This window comes from Lathyrus oleraceus, chromosome 6, assembly GCF_024323335.1.
Source record: "Lathyrus oleraceus cultivar Zhongwan6 chromosome 6, CAAS_Psat_ZW6_1.0, whole genome shotgun sequence".
In the NCBI taxonomy this organism is placed as follows: Eukaryota; Viridiplantae; Streptophyta; class Magnoliopsida; order Fabales; family Fabaceae; genus Lathyrus; species Lathyrus oleraceus.
The window spans coordinates 86,880,331-86,901,343 of record NC_066584.1 but is presented as its reverse complement, the minus strand read 5'-3'; the positions used below and the strand labels follow the sequence as shown (position 1 = coordinate 86,901,343).

The window sequence follows — 21,013 nt, the reverse complement described above, 5'->3', positions numbered from 1 at the left end:
TAGTAAATTGCAACAATCCAAAATCCATACAGTTTTCAAATTGACCTCAATTTGAGCATGAATTCATTTGCAAAAAGGAATAATATGCATATAGTAGTACTCTAATAGAACATAGAAACGTCCTATTGCTCTGTTTTCCCCATACTATTCTAAGCATTTGTTCACTACTACTACTATCATTATTACTATCAACTCCATTTACACTTAGTATCTTAAGCTTATAATCAAATTTATAACAGTGATCGAGTGTACCTTTTTAAAAACAAAAACAAATAAGAAAACACAAACACTATGATCAAGAGCAAAACCGACGTAAGAGGATCAAAAAGCTGCAAAGAAACTCCATTATCACAAGAACAACTATCCTTGATTTCCAAATATAGCCCCATATTTCCTGCCAACTTCAACTTCTTCTGTCCAACTCCTCTTCCACAGGTGAAACTGATTCTACCACTCAAATTGTTGTTCTCCAAGTTGATTTCATTAGCAAGCTTCAAAAGAAACCCAAATTCCTCAGGAACAGGACCTTTAAGATTGTTGTTATCAAGCCCAAGATAAGTCAGATTTTTCAAATAAACCCCCATTGAAGCTGGGATTTCACCAACCAAACCCATTTTAGAAAATCCTATTTTTTCAACACCACCAAGTTTTTCCCATATTTCCGGAATCTTGCCAGAGAGTGAATTCCCGGTTAAATGAACTTCCTTCATTTTGGGAAATTCTCCTAAGAACAAAGGGACACCAAAGTTACCAAAATGGTTGAAGCTTAAATCCAAAAACTCCAAGTTTTTCAACTGAATAAAACTCTCTGGTATTTTACAACAGAACCCATTGTTGCTCAAGTTAAGTTTCACAAGAGAAATGAGTTTTCCAACCTGTTCAGGGACACGCCCTTTGAAGTTGTTATGACTGAGATCAAGAATCTCCAGTTTCTTCAGCATACCAATACTCGCCGGGACCTCACCGAAGAGATTGTTTCTTGAAAGAGTAAGTTGTTCCAGATTATGAAAAGCACCAATCTTGGCGGGAAGCTCGCCGTAGAATCCGTTTCCGATGAAGACGAGTGTTTTCAAAGAGGTGAGGTTGTGGATAAATGATTCAAGAGGTGAAAAGATAGATGGGTTGTCGATAAAGAGGAGCTCTTGGAGAGATGGAGGAAAAGAGGGAAGTGAAAGAACGTGAACGGGTTTGTCTGTGTGGTTGAAGCAGTTGGAGAAGGATAGTTTGCGAAGGTATGGGAAGGGGGTGAAGAGAGAAGGGCTGAGAGTGGCATTTGGCGAACAATGTAGAATAGGGGTTTGATCGGAGAAGTAACCGAAGTTGAGTTCGGCAATGTGTGATTTTCTTGTTTGGTTTTGTTGACGATGAGATTCGCAAACGACGGCGTGTGGGGCGGAGCGACAGAAATCGTCGGGGTAGTGGGTGGTCCATGGAATGGTTGGGTTGAGGGAGTTGAGAACAGCATATAGAGCTTTCTGTTCAAGTGGTTCAATGGGAGGTTTGTTTTGGGAGCTCAACGTAAAGACTAAGATGAGTAACAATACGAATGAGTCATCCATTAGAGAAAGAGAAATGCTAAAACCGAAAAGGTAGGTTTACACTTGATTTAACACTTAGACAGTATAAATATATAATTTCACACAGCGATATTGGTAAGACACCTTATGTAGGGTGTCTGCTAAAGCTATGCTTTCTGAGTTCAAAAAGAGATAAATAGATACTAAGATATCTTATTGTAATTTTATACGATATGCTGAAAATAATGCTTCCTATACATTTCTGGCTCGAAATAATCATGTGTTCGATTGTGATACAATAATGAAATTATGAAGAAAAAAAAATGCTGAATATTTTTAGAACATATTTCTTTGAACTTTGAATTTTGAGGTAGCTCCTATAAAAATATAATTTCCTTTAAAACTATATTTCATATTTTTTTTTTCAAAATAATGATAAGAGTAGTAGTTAAAGATGAGCAAGCCTCGTGTTTGTTACATTTAATAAGTAATTAAATAGTTTTTTTTTAATTTAGACTTAAAATACATATTAATTAATCTCTAATTTAATTAAAATATATTGACAGTGTTTTATACACTTAATTAATCTGCGATGTTTGATGATATAAAGAATTTGACTTTTATTCTCATCATTTATAAAATAATACAGATAGATGATAGTGATGAATTGATAATGTAAAATATTTTACATTGATAGTGCATATTAATTGATCTCACCTGATCAGGAGGGCCTTCCAAGGTCTCGGTGAATGGGCCGGAGAATGAAATGAGAGGGGGGGTGTACCTGCAAGGTGCTCCAATGCTTAAGTCAGAAAAGGTACAGAATGAGGTTATCAGAGTGTGAGTTAGAATACCTGCCCCTTTGCCATGAAAGGGATATTTATAGTGAGCCCCCAGCGCTGGGCCAAGGCTCCTAATGGGCTGGATTAGCTAGGCCCAAGGAGGAGCTGCCAGGGGACGCGTAAGAAGCGTTAAGACCTAGACCAAAGTCTGCCCCCTGGTCCAACTGCCCCTATCCCTAAGGCGACAATATAGGGGAGTTGGGTGACGTGGTGCGTGGGATGCCGTTAGGGCTCTGCCCGACACAACTGAGGTGCCCGCGACGTGGGTTGACGGTGAGTGGATGGAGATCGTATGAGGAGGACCCGCTCGCTGTCCGACACGTGTTTAGGGGGCTGAGGAGACGTTCGTCGGGCGGACTGTCGTCCACCTGACGTGTCCTCGTGGTCGTGTGGACATGGCCGTTTGGACGTGGGCTTGGCGAGCATTGGGCCGTGCCGTGCCTAGGGTCATGGCCCAGTCCGGAACAGGAGCCCCCCAAGTCGAGTCTCTGAGCCAGAGGGATGACTTATGTTTCAACTAAGGGTTCCCCGAGACGATGGGGAAGCTTGATCGTTAGACAGGCGAGGTCGTACCAGACCTATTCATGACCGACCCTTTCTTCGGGAATGTCGGGGATGGAGGTGATCGGTTGATCTGCGCCTTCCTTGTAGTAAACGTGGGTATGACGCGGGGAGGTGGCGTCTTGGTGAGTCGAGGAGACGGATAGGTGCTCGGGTCGTTTCAGCTTCTCATCTTTGACAGACGTGTCTCAGAATTAGTGGGGTCGCTTCGTTTCGCGTGCAAAGACGGCGTAGGCAGGCTAGGCAATGATGACCTAGCGTGTTGGTCCACGTGCCAAGCCCTATAAAAGGGGGTTGAGTAACTTCATTTCCACTTTTTCTTTTTGCTCACGCGTTCATCGGAGTTCTCCACATTCTCTCTCGTTTGCTCTCTCAACCGTCTGGACCGCCGTCTCCGCCCGTCCTCCTATCTGAACCACCGTCTTCTGCTCGGACACCACCGTACCTTTTCAACTTAACTATGTCAGGTATGATTTTCCACTGTGACCCATTCTTTTTCCTTGTTGTTTTCTGTCAAACGCATGCTATTTTCGTAGAAATGTGGTTAGGTTTAACTTAGGGACAGTGTAGTGGACTGTAGGTGTATATTAGATGGTAGAAAATAGGGTTGGGATCCTACTGTACCGGGCATAAACTTCATATGCCGGGCAACACTTGCATAGGTTGTATGAAGTTTATGCCCGGTCTCCATAGAATGCGCGGGCCACCGAGTTGAGCACGGTTAGTGTCCGTCGCCGCTACGCCCTTTCACTTGACCTGCGGTGGAAGGGTGGATTTGATACGACGTCGAATTCACTCTTTCTGTCTGCGTTTCAGGTGCTACCGGGCGCTTACGACCGAGGAAGGAAGATTCTGGGTCCTCCACCGACGACGCGACAATCGCTCGTCTCCCTGTCGGGGATGGGAGTGTCCGAGATGGTACCGAACACGCCTCCTCTTCCGGGCAGGTCGACTTCTCCTGGGTTGCGGACGAGCCCTTGGAGGAGGAATCAGACTTCTGTGACGAAGCCATCACTGCTCACGCTATGGTCGAGGCCATAAACCGGGAGGATCCACCAAACTGGTATTGCTGCGCCCCCAAGGAAGAAGACCGCATTTGTCATCATTTCCCGGGGAAGCAGTTCACCATGTATGAATTTGCTTTTCGTGAGGCGGGGATTAGACTGCCCTTCAGCTCCTTCCAGATGTCGGTCTTCAAGTGGCTCCGGCTGGCGCCGTCCCAACTACATCCTAATGCTCTCGCATTTATGCGGGCATTCGAGTTAGTTTGCCAGTTCCTCGGCATTGGTTGCACCCGGGCTCTCTTCTTCCACGTTTTCCATCTCCAGAGGTCCGGTTCCCGTGGTCGCCACAGTTGGGTTTCTTTCAAGCAGCCCGTGCGTCTGTTCAAGACGTACGAGGATTCTGTTCGCCATTTCAAAAGCCGGTGGTACGTGGTGATGCCGATTACCCGGGCTGCCCTTCACTCTCTCTACTACTATCAACGGGAACCCAACGGGGAGGAGACGCTGATGTCGAAGATACCGCTGAGGTGGCAGCGTGATCATTTCGATCTCTCCACAGCGCATTACCGGGTCAAGTACGCGATGCTCGGCGAGGAGGATAGGCTCGCGTACAAGAAGCTGGTCGATTACGTGCAGAGCTTCAGCTTGGCGTTTTGGGCGAATCGACAGGGCGTGCCCTACCTGGATGAGGCCGGGGAGCTAATCACCGAGACGCGTTATATCAATACGAAGGCTCTGCTCGAGTGTGATACCGAGGAGGAAGCTCTGGCGTTATTGAGTAGGCAGACTTTGTTTAGCCTTTTATTTCTGTTTATGACTTCGGTCGCTAATGTTTGTGTGTAATTTATTTGCAGGTGCCATGCCCAATGCTCGTGATCGGGTGCTGAAGCTAGCGAATCAGGTCGGCGCTCCTGACCGGGTGCCCAAGAAGAAGAAGAAAACTGCGGCCCGTGTCTCGGAGACTGTTGGCGATGCCGGGGTCGGTCCCTCGCAGGCGGCGAGCGTGATTCCTTCCTCTCCTCCTCGGCTTAACCCGATCAACATTCCTGATAGCAGCCCGTCGCCAGCGGCTTCTCCCCTCCATAAACGGAAGCGTCCGGCTGGGGCCCTTACCAGGTCGTCTCCAGGAAGTCCGAACGGACCGGGGAGCTATCTTCTACCTCCCTGCTATGTGGAACGGTCGTTCTTCAAGGCCGAGGAGTCGATTGTTGTGCCCGCGCCTGAGGCCAAGGCTATTCTGGACCAGGATGCTGCTGCTCGGAGAAAAGATCTGGCCAGGGATATTGCTGCTGTCATCCGGGTGATGGAGACGGCCATGGTTTTGACCGACACTTCGGTCTCCACTGCCTCGCTGGAGGGTGCTCTTTTGCAGGTCCGGGCGGAGAAGGAAAAATTATCTAAAGATCTGTCGGACTACAAAGAAGAGCATCAGCTACAGGAAGGGCTGAGCCGGAAGCTGGAGGAGGTGGAGAAGGAGAGGGACCAGTTGAAGGCTGCGACGGCGAGCTTGGAAGAGCAGGTGGCCGACCATCAGAAGCTGACCGAGGACAACGCTGGCTTACGGGCTCAGGTTGCGTTTCTCGAGGGAAAGGTCCGTCCCCTGGCAGATGAGACCGAGGAGGAACGCGCCCTTGGTTCGCGCGGTGAGTTGCTAGGGCATATTCGGACTCTCAACCAAGATCTCGTGGCCTGCTTCAAAGAGGGTTTCGACAATGCTGTGGAGCAGCTCGGGCTTCTGAACCCTGAGTTGGTGACGGCAGGGTCGGCCTATAACTACTGCGTCCGGGATGGTGAGATTGTCTGCCCGTTTGAAGTGGAGGAGGAGCTGGGGGGAGAAGAAGAAGAAGAAGAAGAGGATGAAGAGGTGCTCCGAGCGGAGTCTTAGTTTATCTGTTTTTCTTTGATTCTAGTTATCATGGCCTGCGTGCCTTATGTATTTTGGCCTTCGGGCGTTGTAATATGGCCTTCGGGCGTACTTGGCTTCGGCCACTCTTATCGTTTTTAATGTATGAATATTTTCGTTATCATTCATTGTGCTCGTTTGTGTCTGATACTTGTTTGTATGAACTTGTACTCTACTCGACTTTGTTGATCTCCTCGGTTTAGGGAACCGACGAAGTGTCGGGCTTTTGTGCCCGTGGGGATCGAAGCCCGGGTCCGTTGTTCGAACCCTGGTCTCGAGGCTTGGGCCCTCCCATCGCGAGCTGGGTGCCCTGCCAGTTCTGGTACTTCGACGTTGAGTCTTGGTCAAGATCCCAACCGTCGGGGAGGGTTGTGTTTGTCATGTGACCCCGGATCGTTCCCGGGTCTCGTGGTTCCTCCCTGGGGTTTTGGGGACGAAGAGCGTGGTCGTACCTGCCACGTCTCCCCGTGGTGTATTTAGCTGTAATATTGTCTAAGTTTTTCTGCGTTCCATGGTCGAGCGAGTTGTTCTCCTTGTAGGTTTTCTAGGTAATAGACCCCGTTGCTCGTCTTGTCGCGGACGCGGTAAGGGCCTTCCCAGTTGGCTGCCAGTTTGCCCTCTCTCGGGTTTTTCTGGTTTCTTCTGAGGACCAGGGTGCCGACCTGGAACTCTCTTTTTATGACTTTCGCGTCATGGCGTAGTGCTATTTTTTGTTTGAGGGTTGTTTCCCTGAGGGCTGCCTCGGAACGTATCTCCTCGACTAGGTCGAGCTCGGCTCTAAGGGTTTCATCGTTCATTTCCTCGTCTAGGGGCTCCTCTGTCCTCCTCGTTGGCGTCCGTATCTCCACCGGGATGACTGCCTCGGTGCCGTACGTTAGTCGGAACGGGGTTTCCCCGGTGGTAGAATGTGGTGTCGTGCGGTAGGCCCATAGCACGCTATGTAGCTCCTCGACCCATGCCCTCTTTGCCTCACCGAGTCTGCGTTTGAGGCCACGTAGGATTACCCTGTTGGCCGCCTCTGCTTGCCCGTTCGTCTGCGGATGCTCGACAGACGTGAAATGCTGTGTGGTGCCCAGGCTGGCGACGAAGTCCTGGAATCCTCCGTCCGTGAATTGTGTCCCGTTGTCTGTGACAAGTGCCTGGGGTATACCGAACCGAGCGAGGATGTTGCGCTTGAAGAACCGGAGAATGTTCTGCGCGGTTATTTTAGCCAGTGCCTCCGCCTCGATCCATTTGGTGAAGTAATCCACCCCGACGATGAGGTATTTATTCTGATATGATCCGGTGACGAAGGGTCCGAGGATGTCCATGCCCCACCACGCGAAGGGCCACGGGGAGGACAGTGATTTGAGGTCGTTCGGGGGTGCGAGGTGCATGTCGGCATGTCGTTGGCATTTGTCACATCTTTTGACGTGCTCTTTCGAATCGTTTTGCATGGTCGGCCAGTAGTAGCCTGCTCGAAGGGCTTTTCGTGCGAGCGATCGTCCGCCGAGGTGTTGGGCGTTAATTCCCCGGTGTAGCTCTCCAAGTATGTCGGGGACTTTCTCTTCCTCGACGCATTTGAGTAGTGGGATGGAGAATCCTCTCCGGTAGAGTTTGCCTTCGAGGAGTACGTACGAGCATGCGCGTCGTTTGACAGTGGTCGCCTCTTTCGGGTCAGCCGGGAGTTCGTCTCGCGTGAGGTAATTGTAGATGGGTGTCATCCAACAGTGGGCATCTCCAATAGCGTTGACCTCGAGTGGAGGCGGTAGCTTGTCGATGCTGGGCCGAGGGAGAATTTCTTGGATTACTGATTTATTCCCACCCTTTTTCCTCGTGCTGGCTAGTTTCGAGAGAACGTCTGCCCGAGTGTTGTGCTCGCGGGGTATGTGTCGAACATCCCATTTTTCGAATCTGTCAAGTTTTTCTTTGACGAGGGACAAGTACTCGAGGAGGTTGTCGTTCTTGGTTTGGTAGTCTCCCCGCACCTGTGAGGCCACGAGCTGGGAGTCGGTGGATATTTTTACCTCTTTTGCCCCCAGGTCCTCGGCTAACCTCAGGCCTGCTAGGAAGGCTTCCTATTCGGCTTGGTTGTTCGATGTTGGGAACGCTAGCGCTAATGATACCTCTATCAGGATCCCTTCTTCATTTTCGAGGATGATCCCGGCCCCGCTGCCTGACGTGCTGGAGGCGCCATCGACGAAGATCGTCCATTTGTGGGCGCTTTCTGCTGGGGTCGGGCAGTGGGTCATCTCCGCGACGAAGTCGGCCAGTGCCTGAGCTTTCAAGGCTTTCCTACTTTCGTATTGTATGTCGAATTCGGAGAGTTCTAGTGACCATTTGAGCATCCTCCCGGCCATATCCGGACGTCCGAGCAGCTGTTTGATTGGCTGGTCGGTCCTTACCTTTATCGTGTGTGCGAGGAAGTAATATCGTAGTCTCCTCGCTGTGTTGATGAGGGCCAGGGCGACCTTTTCGATTTGCTGATATCGGAGCTCGGGGCCTTGGAGTGCTTTACTCGTAAAATAGATGGGCTTTTGTCCTTCGTCGGTTTCTCTTATTAGAACGGCGCTGACGGCCTCGGTTGCCACGGATAGGTATAAGTATAGGGTTTCCTTTTCTGATGGCCGTGATAAGACCGGGGGTTGGGACAGAACCTTCTTTAGATGGAGTAGCGCTTGCTCGCATTCATCGGTCCAGTCGAAGGTAGCCTCTTTGCGAAGGAGTCTGAAGAACGGCAACGCGTGCTGGGCGGACTTGGCGATGAAACGGGAGAGTGAGGCGAGCACTCCATTGAGTGACTGGATCGATTTTTTGGTTTTCGGGGTCGGAAACTCCGAGAATGCCCGGCATTTGTCGGGGTTGGCCTCGATCCCTCTTTCGGTGAGATAGAAACCGAGGAACTTGCCTGCTCGGACTCCAAACGTGCATTTTTCGGGGTTGAACCTCATTTTACACTGTCTCGCCTGCTCGAATACCTTCGTAAGGTGTCGAGCATGGGTTATCTCCTCGTGTGATTTGACGATCATGTCGTCCATGTATACTTCGAGCATGTCCCCTATTTCGTCCTTGAAGACTTTGTTCATCATGCGTTGGTATGTAGCGCCAGCGTTCTTGAGCCCGAACGGCATCACGTTGTAATAGTAATTGCCCGTTGGGGTCATGAACGCTGTGTGTTTCTTGTCTGCGGGCGACATAGGGATCTGGTTGTATCCACTATATGCGTCCATGAAGGACAAGAGTTTAAAACCTGCAGAGTTGTCAACGAGCGAGTCTATATTAGGGAGGGGGAAAGCATCTTTCGGGCAAGCCCTATTAAGATCAGTATAATCAACACACATACGCCATTTTCCATTATTTTTCTTAACGAGGACTACATTAGAGAGCCAGGTTGTGTACTGGGCTTCAGAAATAAAATTTGCCTCTAAGAGGTCTTTTACAGCTCGCTCGGCAGCCTCTGCCTTTTCGGGCGATTGCTTGCGTCTACGCTGTGCTATGGGCTTGGCTGCCCGGTCTACAGCTAGCTTATGACACGCGATCTCGGGGTCCAGCCCGGGCATTTCTGCGGCATTCCACGCGAAGAGGTCGGAGTTCTCTTTGAGGCATGCTACTAGCTCTTCTCTTGTTTCCTCGGGTAGTCCCTGACCTATCTTCACCGTCCTTTCCGGATCGTCCCCAAGAGGAATGAGTTCGAACTCCCCGTCGGGGATTGGTCGGACCGGGTGTTCGAGAGAGCGTTCCTTGGGGAACCTCCCCTCTTCGGTCTCGTCCAGCCCGATGCGACAGTCGAGGTCGATGGCGTTGACTCCTCGGGCAAGATCCTCGGTCTTGAGTTTTTTGTTGTTGCAGTTGCTCTTCGTGCTGACTACGGCCTGTCCTTTTACTGCGGCGTCGTAGCATCGCCGGGCTGCTTCGATGTCACCATGGATGGTGATCACACGTCCCAATTTGGTGTAGTATTTCATCTTCAGGTGGACGGTGGATGGGACCGCAGTGAGTTCGGCCAGTGTCGGGCGTCCAAAGATGCAATTGTAGAGAGACGGACAGTCTACGACCAGGAATTGTATTTTGACTTCCCTGGCCGTTTCTTGTTCGCCGAAGGTGACGAGGAGCTCAACATATCCCCACGGTCTGGTTGTTGCTCCGTTGAATCCTTGGAGATCTGATCCGACGTAGGGGGCTAAGTTGGTCTTGTCTAGCTTCAGAGTCTTGAAGAGGTGGACGTACATGATATCCACTGAGCTGCCTTCGTCGACCAGGATGCGCCGTACGTCGAATCGGGCCATCTTTGCTCTTATCAATAGTGGGATGGCCGAGTTCGGGGATCCGCCCGGGAGTTCCTCCAGGAAGAAGGATATTGGGTTGGATTTTCCCCGGTATTTTGTCAATGTCGCTTTCTGCTCGGGGGCAGTCAGTAGGAGTTCGTCGAACTTACGTTTGACGGAGAGGGCCGCGGATTCCCCGTTAGTTCCTCCTCCTGATATCACCAGTGTGGTAGGGAAGTCTTCCCAGGGGCTGAGTGCAGTGATCTTGCCCTCGGGCAATGGTTCGGGGAGGAAGAAATCTTCCGGTCGTGACACGCAGAGGGCCACTTGATAGGGAGAGTTGTCGGGGGGTGTGTTTTCCCGGGGTCTCTTCTTCTCTGGCTCGTCGTGTCTGGGAGCTTCGTTCTTCCTCGTGTACTGCTTCAGGTGCCCTTCTTGGATTAAAATTTCAATCGCATCTTTCAGGTGGACGCAGTCTTCGGTCACGTGCCCGTGACTTCTGTGGAACCGGCAGTACTTTGATTTGTCGGTGTGGGGCTTTGGCGCAGACGGTTTTGGGAACCTGACCCTGCCCTGCTTAAATTCAGAGTTGATACATTCTGCGAGGATACGCTCTCGAGGAGCTGTCAGTAAGGTGTACTCGCTATATCTGCCCGCGGGGCCTCTTCCTTCCCGGACCTCGCGAGGTCTTTCTTCTCTTCGTTTGTCTCCGTTGCGACGGGAAATGCTCGTGTCCTCGCGTTTTGAGTGCTCGGTCTCCCCAGCGTTACGTCCGCTGCGGGCATTGTGTGCCACCTGCTTTTCCTCGTATCTGATGTAGGCCTGGGCTTTATGCAGGAGCTCGTTTAAGGTGCGGGGAGGCTCGATCCCTACGGCTCTGCTAAGTTCACTGCCGGGTAAGAGACCTCTCTCGAGGAGATACTTCTTCATGTGCTCGGTGGTATCTACCTCGACAGCTTCCTGGTTGAATCGCTCGATGTATGAGCGCAGTGTTTCATTCTTCTTCTGCACTATGGCTTCAAGGGTCGCCTCAGTCTTGGGGTGACGACGGGAAGCTGTAAAGTGCCGGGTGAACATGGACCTCATGACTCTCCATGACGTAATGGACTCAGGGGCCAAGCTTTTGTACCAGGCCATGGCCCCTTTCCTGAGGGTCGTTGAGAACAGTCGGCATTTGAGGTGCCCGGTTATATCATTGCGGTAGTCGAGCATCGCGTTGACGTTGTCGACGTGATCGTCGGGATCTGTAGTCCCGTCGTACACAGCTAGGTTTGGCGGTTTCTCCATGCCTTTGGGGAGCGGGGCTTCCATTATTGCCCGAGATAGGGGGCAATGCAAATCTTCCTCGTCGCTCCTTAAGGGAGGCAGTTCGTTGTTGTCGGGGCTGTGCCCGCGCCTTGGTGATGTTCTCGCTCGACCACCGTCACGATGGGCGCGTGCCCTGCTGGCGTGGGGTTCGGGAGAGCGACGTCCTCGCTTCTTCGTTGGCTCCGAACGTTGTTGTATCCTACTCACCGGCTGGGGCCGGGCCTCTTGTCGTTCGGCTTCGAGGGCCATGATTCGTTCGTGCTGCTGGTGGAGCATAGAACCGGCCTGATTGAGGGCATTCACCATGGCAATCATTACGGCGTCTCCTTCAACGGGGACGGGAATGGGATGAAATGTCTTTGCCCCTAAATTGTGGGCGTGAGAGGCATCTCCGTTGTTTTGGGGCTCTGGAGACGGGGTGGATGGATGACCGTCCCGAACGTCCGTTTCATGGGATGGTGGGCCGTCGTCCCTGTTGTAGTTGACGAGGGGACGGCTGTGATCGCTATGTTGTTCTCCGGCCATGTTGGAAGGACAGAAATAAATGAGCTTTTGATCCTCGTTTGATGAAGATGGGGATAGCTGTTTCCCACAGACGGCGCCACTGATCTCACCTGATCAGGAGGGCCTTCCAAGGTCTCGGTGAATGGGCCGGAGAATGAAATGAGAGGGGGGGTGTACCTGCAAGGTGCTCCAATGCTTAAGTCAGAAAAGGTACAGAATGAGGTTATCAGAGTGTGAGTTAGAATACCTGCCCCTTTGCCATGAAAGGGATATTTATAGTGAGCCCCCAGCGCTGGGCCAAGGCTCCTAATGGGCTGGATTAGCTAGGCCCAAGGAGGAGCTGCCAGGGGACGCGTAAGAAGCGTTAAGACCTAGACCAAAGTCTGCCCCCTGGTCCAACTGCCCCTATCCCTAAGGCGACAATATAGGGGAGTTGGGTGACGTGGTGCGTGGGATGCCGTTAGGGCTCTGCCCGACACAACTGAGGTGCCCGCGACGTGGGTTGACGGTGAGTGGATGGAGATCGTATGAGGAGGACCCGCTCGCTGTCCGACACGTGTTTAGGGGGCTGAGGAGACGTTCGTCGGGCGGACTGTCGTCCACCTGACGTGTCCTCGTGGTCGTGTGGACATGGCCGTTTGGACGTGGGCTTGGCGAGCATTGGGCCGTGCCGTGCCTAGGGTCATGGCCCAGTCCGGAACATAATATCGTAGTCTCCTCGCTGCGTTGATGAGGGCCAGGGCGACCTTTTCGATTCGCTGATATCGGAGCTCGGGACCTTGGAGTGCTTTACTCGTAAAATAGATGGGCTTTTGTCCTTCGTCGGTTTCTCTTATTAGAACGGCGCTGACGGCCTCGGTCGCCACGGATAGGTATAAGTATAGGGTTTCCTTTTCTGATGGCCGTGACAAGACCGGGGGTTGGGACAGAACCTTCTTTAGATGGAGTAGCGCTTGCTCGCATTCGTCGGTCCAGTCGAAGGTAGCCTCTTTGCGAAGGAGTCTGAAGAATGGCAATGCGTGCTGGGCGGACTTGGCGATGAAACGGGAGAGTGAGGCGAGCACTCCATTGAGTGACTGGATCGATTTTTTGGTTTTCGGGGTCGGAAACTCCGAGAATGCCCGGCATTTGTCGGGGTTGGCCTCGATCCCTCTTTCGGTGAGATAGAAACCGAGGAACTTGCCTGCCCGGACTCCGAACGTGCATTTCTCGGGGTTGAACCTCATTTTACACTGTCTCGCCTGTTCGAATACCTTCGTAAGGTGTCGAGCATGGGTTATTTCCTCGTGTGATTTGACGATCATGTCGTCCATGTATACTTCGAGCATGTCCCCTATTTCGTCCTTGAAGACTTTGTTCATCATGCGTTGGTATGTAGCGCCAGCGTTCTTGAGCCCGAACGGCATCACGTTGTAATAGTAGTTGCCCGTTGGGGTCATGAACGCTGTGTGTTTCTTGTCTGCGGGCGACATAGGGATCTGGTTGTATCCACTATATGCGTCCATGAAGGACAAGAGTTTAAAACCTGCAGAGTTGTCAACGAGCGAGTCTATATTAGGGAGGGGGAAAGCATCTTTCGGGCAAGCCCTATTAAGATCAGTATAATCAACACACATACGCCATTTTCCATTATTTTTCTTAACGAGGACTACATTAGAGAGCCAGGTTGTGTACTGGGCTTCAGAAATAAAATTTGCCTCTAAGAGGTCTTTTACAGCTCGCTCGGCAGCCTCTGCCTTTTCGGGCGATTGCTTGCGTCTACGCTGTGCTATGGGCTTGGCTGCCCGGTCTACAGCTAGCTTATGACACGCGGTCTCGGGGTCCAGCCCGGGCATTTCTGCGGCATTCCACGCGAAGAGGTCGGAGTTCTCTTTGAGGCATGCTACTAGCTCTTCTCTTGTTTCCTCGGGTAGTCCCTTACCTATCTTCACCGTCCTTTCCGGATCGTCCCCAAGAGGAATGAGTTCGAACTCCCCGTCGGGGATTGGTCGGACCGGGTGTTCGAGAGAGCGTTCCTTGGGGAACCTCCCCTCTTCGGTCTCGTCCAGCCCGACGCGACAGTCGAGGTCGATGGCGTTGACTCCTCGGGCGGGATCCTCGGTCTTGAGTTTTTTGTTGTTGCAGTTGCTCTTCGTGCTGACTACGGCCTGTCCTTTTACTGCGGCGTCGTAGCATCGCCGGGCTGCTTCGATGTCACCATGGATGGTGACCACACGTCCCAATTTGGTGTAGTATTTCATCTTCAGGTGGACGGTGGATGGGACCGCAGTGAGTTCGGCCAGTGTCGGGCGTCCAAAGATGCAATTGTAGAGAGACGGACAGTCTACGACCAGGAATTGGATTTTGACTTCCCTGGCCGTTTCTTGTTCGCCGAAAGTGACGAGGAGCTCAACATATCCCCACGGTCTGGTTGTTGCTCCGTTGAATCCTTGGAGATCTGATCCGACGTAGGGGGCTAAGTTGGTCTTGTCTAGCTTCAGAGTCTTGAAGAGGTGGACGTACATGATATCCACTGAGCTGCCTTCGTCGACCAGGATGCGTCGTACGTCGAATCGGGCCATCTTTGCTCTAATCAATAGTGGGATGGCCGAGTTCGGGGATCCGCCCGGGAGTTCCTCCAGGAAGAAGGATATTGGGTTGGATTTTCCCCGGTATTTTGTCAATGTCGCTTTCTGCTCGGGGGCAGTCAGTAGGAGTTCGTCGAACTTGCGTTTGACGGAGAGGGCCGCGGATTCCCCGTTAGTTCCTCCTCCTGATATCACCAGTGTGGTAGGGAAGTCTTCCCAGGGGCTGAGTGCAGTGATCTTGCCCTCGGGCAATGGTTCGGGGGGGAAGAAATCTTCCGGTCGTGACACGCAGAGGGCCACTTGATAGGGAGAGTTGTCGGGGGGTGTGTTTTCCCGGGGTCTCTTCTTCTCTGGCTCGTCGTGTCTGGGAGCTTCGTTCTTCCTCGTGTACTGCTTCAGGTGCCCTTCTTGGATTAAAATTTCAATCGCATCTTTCAGGTGGACGCAGTCTTCGGTCACGTGCCCGTGACTTCTGTGGAACCGGCAGTACTTTGATTTGTCGGTGTGGGGCTTTGGTGCAGACGGTTTTGGGAACCTGACCCTGCCCTGCTTAAATTCAGAGTTGATACATTCTGCGAGGATACGCTCTCGAGGAGCTGTCAGTAAGGTGTACTCGCTATATCTGCCCGCGGGGCCTCTTCCTTCCCGGAGCTCGCGAGGTCTTTCTTCTCTTCGTCTGTCTCCGTTGCGACGGGAAATGCTCGTGTCCTCGCGTTTTGAGTGCTCGGTCTCCCCAGCGTTACGTCCGCTGCGGGCATTGTGTGCCACCTGCTTTTCCTCGTATCTGATGTAGGCCTGGGCTTTATGCAGGAGCTCGTTTAAGGTGCGGGGAGGCTCGATCCCTACGGCTCTGCTAAGTTCACTGCCGGGTAAGAGACCTCTCTCGAGGAGATACTTCTTCATGTGCTCGGTGGTATCTACCTCGACAGCTTCCTGGTTGAATCGCTCGATGTATGAGCGCAGTGTTTCATTCTTCTTCTGCACTATGGCTTCAAGGGTCGCCTCAGTCTTGGGGTGACGACGGGAAGCTGTAAAGTGCCGGGTGAACATGGACCTCATGACTCTCCATGACGTGATGGACTCAGGGGCCAAGCTTTTGTACCAGGCCATGGCCCCTTTCCTGAGGGTCGTTGAGAACAGTCGGCATTTGAGGTGCCCGGTTATATCATTGCGGTAGTCGAGCATCGCGTTGACGTTGTCGACGTGATCGTCGGGATCTGTAGTCCCGTCGTACACAGCTAGGTTTGGCGGTTTCTCCATGCCTTTGGGGAGCGGGGCTTCCATTATTGCCCGAGATAGGGGGCAATGCAAATCTTCCTCGTCGCTCCTTAAGGGAGACAGTTCGTTGTTGTCGGGGTTGTGCCCGCGCCTTGGTGATGTTCTCGCTCGACCACCGTCACGATGGGCGCGTGCCCTGTTGGCGTGGGGTTCGGGAGAGCGACGTCCTCGCTTCTTCGTTGGCTCCGAACGTTGTTGTATCCTACTCACCGGCTGGGGCCGGGCCTCTTGTCGTTCGGCTTCGAGGGCCATGATTCGTTCGTGCTGCTGGTGGAGCATAGAACCGGCTTGATTGAGGGCATTCACCATGGCAATCATTACGGCGTCTCCTTCAACGGGAACGGGAATGGGATGAAATGTCTCTGCCCCTAAATTGTGGGCGTGAGAGGCATCTCCGTTGTTTTGGGGCTCTGGAGACGGGGTGGATGGATGACCGTCCCGAACGTCTGCTTCATGGGATGGCGGGCCGTCGTCCATGTTGTAGTTGACGAGGGGACGGCTGTGATCGCTATGTTGTTCTCCGGCCATGTTGGAAGGACAGAAATAAATGAGCTTTTGATCCTCGTTTGATGAAGATGGGGATAGCTAGTTCCCACAGACGGCGCCACTGATCTCACCTGATCAGGAGGGCCTTCCACGGTCTTGGTTAATGGGCCGGAGAATGAAATGAGAGGGGGGTGTACCTGCAAGGTGCTCCAATGCTTAAGTCAGAAAAGGTACAGAATGAGGTTATCAGAGTGTGAGTTAGAATACCTGCCCCTTTGCCATGAAAGGGGTATTTATAGTGAGCCCCCAGCGCTGGGCCAAGGCTCCTAATGGGCTGGATTAGCTAGGCCCAAGGAGGAGCTGCCAGGGGACGCGTAAGAAGCGTTAAGACCTAGACCAAAGTCTGCCCCCTGGTCCAACTGCCCCTATCCCTAAGGCGACAATATAGGGGAGTTGGGTGACGTGGTGAGTGGGATGCCGTTAGGGCTCTGCCCGACACACCTGAGGTGCCCGCGACGTGGGTTGACGGTGAGTGGATGGAGATCGTATGGGGAGGACCCGCTCGCTGTCCGACACGTGTTTAAGGGGCCGGGGAGACGTTCGTCGGGCGGACTGTCGTCCACCTGACGTGTCCTCGTGGTCGTGTGGACATGGCCGTTTGGACGTGGGCTTGGCGAGCATTGGGCCGTGCCGTGCCTAGGGTCATGGCCCAGTCCGGAACAGGAGCCCCCCAAGTCGAGTCTCTGAGCCAGAGGGATGACTTATGTTTCAACTAAGGGTTCCCCGAGACGATGGGGAAGCCTGATCGTTAGACAGGCGAGGTCGTACCAGACCTATTCATGACCGACCCTTTCTTCGGGAATGTCGGGGATGGAGGTGATCGGTTGATCTGCGCCTTCCTTGTAGTAAACGTGGGTATGACGCGGGGAGGTGGCGTCTTGGCGAGTCGAGGAGACGGATAGGTGCTCGGGTCGTTTCAGCTTCTCATCTTTGACAGACGTGTCTCAGAATTAGTGGGGTCGCTTCGTTTCGCGTGCAAAGACGGCGTAGGCAGGCTAGGCAATGATGACCTAGCGCGTTGGTCCACGTGCCAAGCCCTATAAAAAGGGGTTGAGTAACTTCATTTCCACTTTTTCTTTTTGCTCACGCGTTCATCGGAGTTCCCCAGCCGTTCTAATAAGAGAAACCGACGAAGGACAAAAGCCCATCTATTTTACGAGTAAAGCACTCCAAGGTCCCGAGCTCCGATATCAGCGAATCGAAAAGGTCGCCCTGGCCCTCATCAACGCAGCGAGGAGACTACGATATTATTTCCTCGCACACACGATAAAGGTGAGGACCGATCAGCCAATCAAACAGCTGCTCGGGCGCCCGGATATGGCCGGGAGGATGCTCAAGTGGTCACTAGAACTCTCCGAATTCGACATACAATACGAAAGTAGGAAAGCCTTGAAAGCTCAGGCGCTGGCCGACTTCGTCGCGGAGATGACCCACTGCCCGACTCCAGCAGAAAGCGCCCACAAATGGACGATCTTCGTCGATGGCGCCTCTAGCACATCAGGCAGCGGGGCCGGGATCATCCTCGAAAATGAAGAAGGGATCCTGATAGAGGTATCGTTAGCGCTAGCGTTCCCAACATCAAACAACCAAGCCGAATACGAAGCCTTCCTCGCAGGCCTGAGGTTAGCCGAGGACCTGGGAGCAAAAGAGGTAAAAATATCCACCGACTCCCAGCTCGTGGCCTCACAAGTGCGAGGAGAATACCAAACCAAGAACGACAACCTCCTCGGGTACTTGTCCCTCGTCAAAGAAAAACTTGATAGATTTGAAAAATGGGAAGTTCAACACATACCCCGCGAGCACAACACTCGAGCAGACGTTCTCTCGAAACTAGCCAGCACGAGGAAAAAGGGTGGGAATAAATCAGTAATCCAAGAAATTCTCCCGCGGCCCAGCATCGACAAACTACCGCCTCCACTCGAGGTCAACGCTATTGGAGATGCCCACTGTTGGATGACACCCATCTACAATTACCTCACACGAGACGAACTCCCGGCTGACCCGAAAGAGGCGACCACTGTCAAACGACGCGCATGCTCGTACGTACTCCTCGAAGGCAAACTCTACCGGAGAGGATTCTCCATCCCACTACTCAAATGCGTCGAGGAAGAGAAAGTCCCCGACATACTTGGAGAGATACACCGGGGAATTAACGCTCAACACCTCGGCGGACGATCGCTCGCACGAAAAGCCCTTCGAGCAGGCTACTACTGGCCGACCATGCAAAACGATTCGAAAGAGCACGTCAAAAGATGTGACAAATGCCAACGACATGCCGACATGCACCTCGCACCCCCGAACGACCTCAAATCACTGTCTTCCCCATGGCCCTTCGCGTGGTGGGGCATGGACATCCTCGGACCCTTCGTCACCGGATCATATCAGAATAAATACCTCATCGTCGGGGTGGATTACTTCACCAAATGGATCGAGGCGGAGGCACTGGCTAAAATAACCGCGCAGAACATTCTCCGGTTCTTCAAACGCAACATCCTCGCTCGGTTCGGTATACCCCAGGCACTTGACACAGACAACGGGACACAGTTCACGGACGGAGGATTCCAGGACTTCATCGCCAGCCTGGGCACCACACAGCATTTCACGTCTGTCGAGCATCCGCAGACGAACGGGCAGGCAGAGGCGGCCAACAGGGTAATCTTACGTGGCCTCAAACGCAGACTCGGCGAGGCAAAGAGGGCATGGGTCGAGGAGCTACATAGCGTCCTATGGGCCTACCGCACGACACCACATTCTACCACCGGGGAAACCCCGTTCCGACTAACTTACGGCACCGAGGCAGTCATCCCGGTGGAGATACGGACGCCAACGAGGAGGACAGAGGAGCCCCTAGACGAGGAAATGAACGATGAAACCCTTAGAGCCGAGCTCGACCTAGTCGAGGAGATACATTCCGAAGCAGCTCTCCGGGAAACAACCCTCAAACAAAAGATATCACTACGCCATGACGCGAAAGTCATAAAAAGAGAGTTCCAGGTCGGCACCCTGGTCCTCAGAAGAAACCAGAAAAACCCGAGAGAGGGCAAACTGGCGGCCAACTGGGAAGGCCCTTACCGCGTCCGCGACAAAACGAGCAACGGGGCCTATTACCTAGAAAACCTACAAGGAGAACAACTCGCTCGACCATGGAACGCAGAAAAACTTAGACAATATTACAGCTAAATACACCACGGGGAGACGTGGCAGGTACGACCACGCTCTTCGTCCCCAAAACCCCAGGGAGGAACCACGAGACCCGGGAACGATCCGGGGTCACATAACAAACACAACCCTCCCCGACGGTTGGGATCTTGACCAAGGCTCAACGTCGAAGTACCAAGACTGGCAGGGCACCCAGCTCGCGATGGGAGGACCCAAGCCTCGGGACCAGGGTTCGAACAACGGACCCGGGCTTCGATACCCACGGGCACAAAGCCCGACACTTCGTCGGTTCCCTAAACCGAGGAGATTAACAAAGTCGAGCAGAGTACGAATTCATACAAACAAGTATCAGACACAAACGAGCACAATGAATGATAACGAAAATATTCATACATTAAAAACGATAAGAGTGGCCGAAGCCAAGTACGCCCGAAGGCCATATTACAACGCCCGAAGGCCAAAATACATAAGGCACACAGGCCATGATAACTAGAATCAAAGAAAAACAGATAAACTAAGACTCCGCTCGGAGCACCTCTTCATCCTCTTCTTCTTCTTCTTCTTCTCCCCCCAGCTCCTCCTCCACTTCAAACGGGCAGACAATCTCACCATCCCGGACGCAGTAGTTATAGGCCGACCCTGCCGTCACCAACTCAGGGTTCAGAAGCCCGAGCTGCTCCACAGCATTGTCGAAACCCTCTTTGAAGCAGGCCACGAGATCTTGGTTGAGAGTCCGAATATGCCCTAGCAACTCACCGCGCGAACCAAGGGCGCGTTCCTCCTCGGTCTCATCTGCCAGGGGACGGACCTTTCCCTCGAGAAACGCAACCTGAGCCCGTAAGCCAGCGTTGTCCTCGGTCAGCTTCTGATGGTCGGCCACCTGCTCTTCCAAGCTCGCCGTCGCAGCCTTCAACTGGTCCCTCTCCTTCTCCACCTCCTCCAGCTTCCGGCTCAGCCCTTCCTGTAGCTGATGCTCTTCTTTGTAGTCCGACAGATCTTTAGATAATTTTTCCTTCTCCGCCCGGACCTGCAAAAGAGCACCCTCCAGCGAGGCAGTGGAGACCGAAGTGTCGGTCAAAACCATGGCCGTCTCCATCACCCGGATGACAGCAGCAATATCCCTGGCCAGATCTTTTTTCCGAGCAGCAGCATCCTGGTCCAGAATAGCCTTGGCCTCAGGCGCGGGCACAACAATCGACTCCTCGGCCTTGAAGAACGACCGTTCCACATAGCAGGGAGGTAGAAGATAGCTCCCCGGTCCGTTCGGACTTCCTGGAGACGACCTGGTAAGGGCCCCAGCCGGACGCTTCCGTTTATGGAGGGGAGAAGCCGCTGGCGACGGGCTGCTATCAGGAATGTTGATCGGGTTAAGCCGAGGAGGAGAGGAAGGAATCACGCTCGCCGCCTGCGAGGGACCGACCCCGGCATCGCCAACAGTCTCCGAGACACGGGCCGCAGTTTTCTTCTTCTTCTTGGGCACCCGGTCAGGAGCGCCGACCTGATTCGCTAGCTTCAGCACCCGATCACGAGCATTGGGCATGGCACCTGCAAATAAATTACACACAAACATTAGCGACCGA

General features: G+C 52.7%; 3 protein-coding genes across 3 annotated transcripts; all 3 read right to left on the bottom strand.

Moving 5' to 3' along the window:
• Window positions 1-138: 138 nt before the first annotated feature.
• Window positions 139-1,597, bottom strand: LOC127092951 (piriformospora indica-insensitive protein 2). The gene has a single exon (XM_051031845.1). It carries the CDS (start codon window positions 1,557-1,559, stop codon window positions 231-233), a length of 1,329 nt encoding a protein of 442 aa, XP_050887802.1. The 5' UTR covers window positions 1,560-1,597; the 3' UTR covers window positions 139-230.
• A 6,287-nt stretch (window positions 1,598-7,884) lies between these two features.
• Window positions 7,885-11,904, bottom strand: LOC127094148 (uncharacterized). Its single transcript, XM_051033012.1, has one exon. It carries the CDS (start codon window positions 11,902-11,904, stop codon window positions 7,885-7,887), a length of 4,020 nt encoding a protein of 1,339 aa, XP_050888969.1.
• A 539-nt stretch (window positions 11,905-12,443) lies between these two features.
• Window positions 12,444-16,256, bottom strand: LOC127094147 (uncharacterized). The gene has a single exon (XM_051033011.1). It carries the CDS (start codon window positions 16,254-16,256, stop codon window positions 12,444-12,446), a length of 3,813 nt encoding a protein of 1,270 aa, XP_050888968.1.
• Between the last annotated feature and the right edge of the window lie 4,757 nt (window positions 16,257-21,013).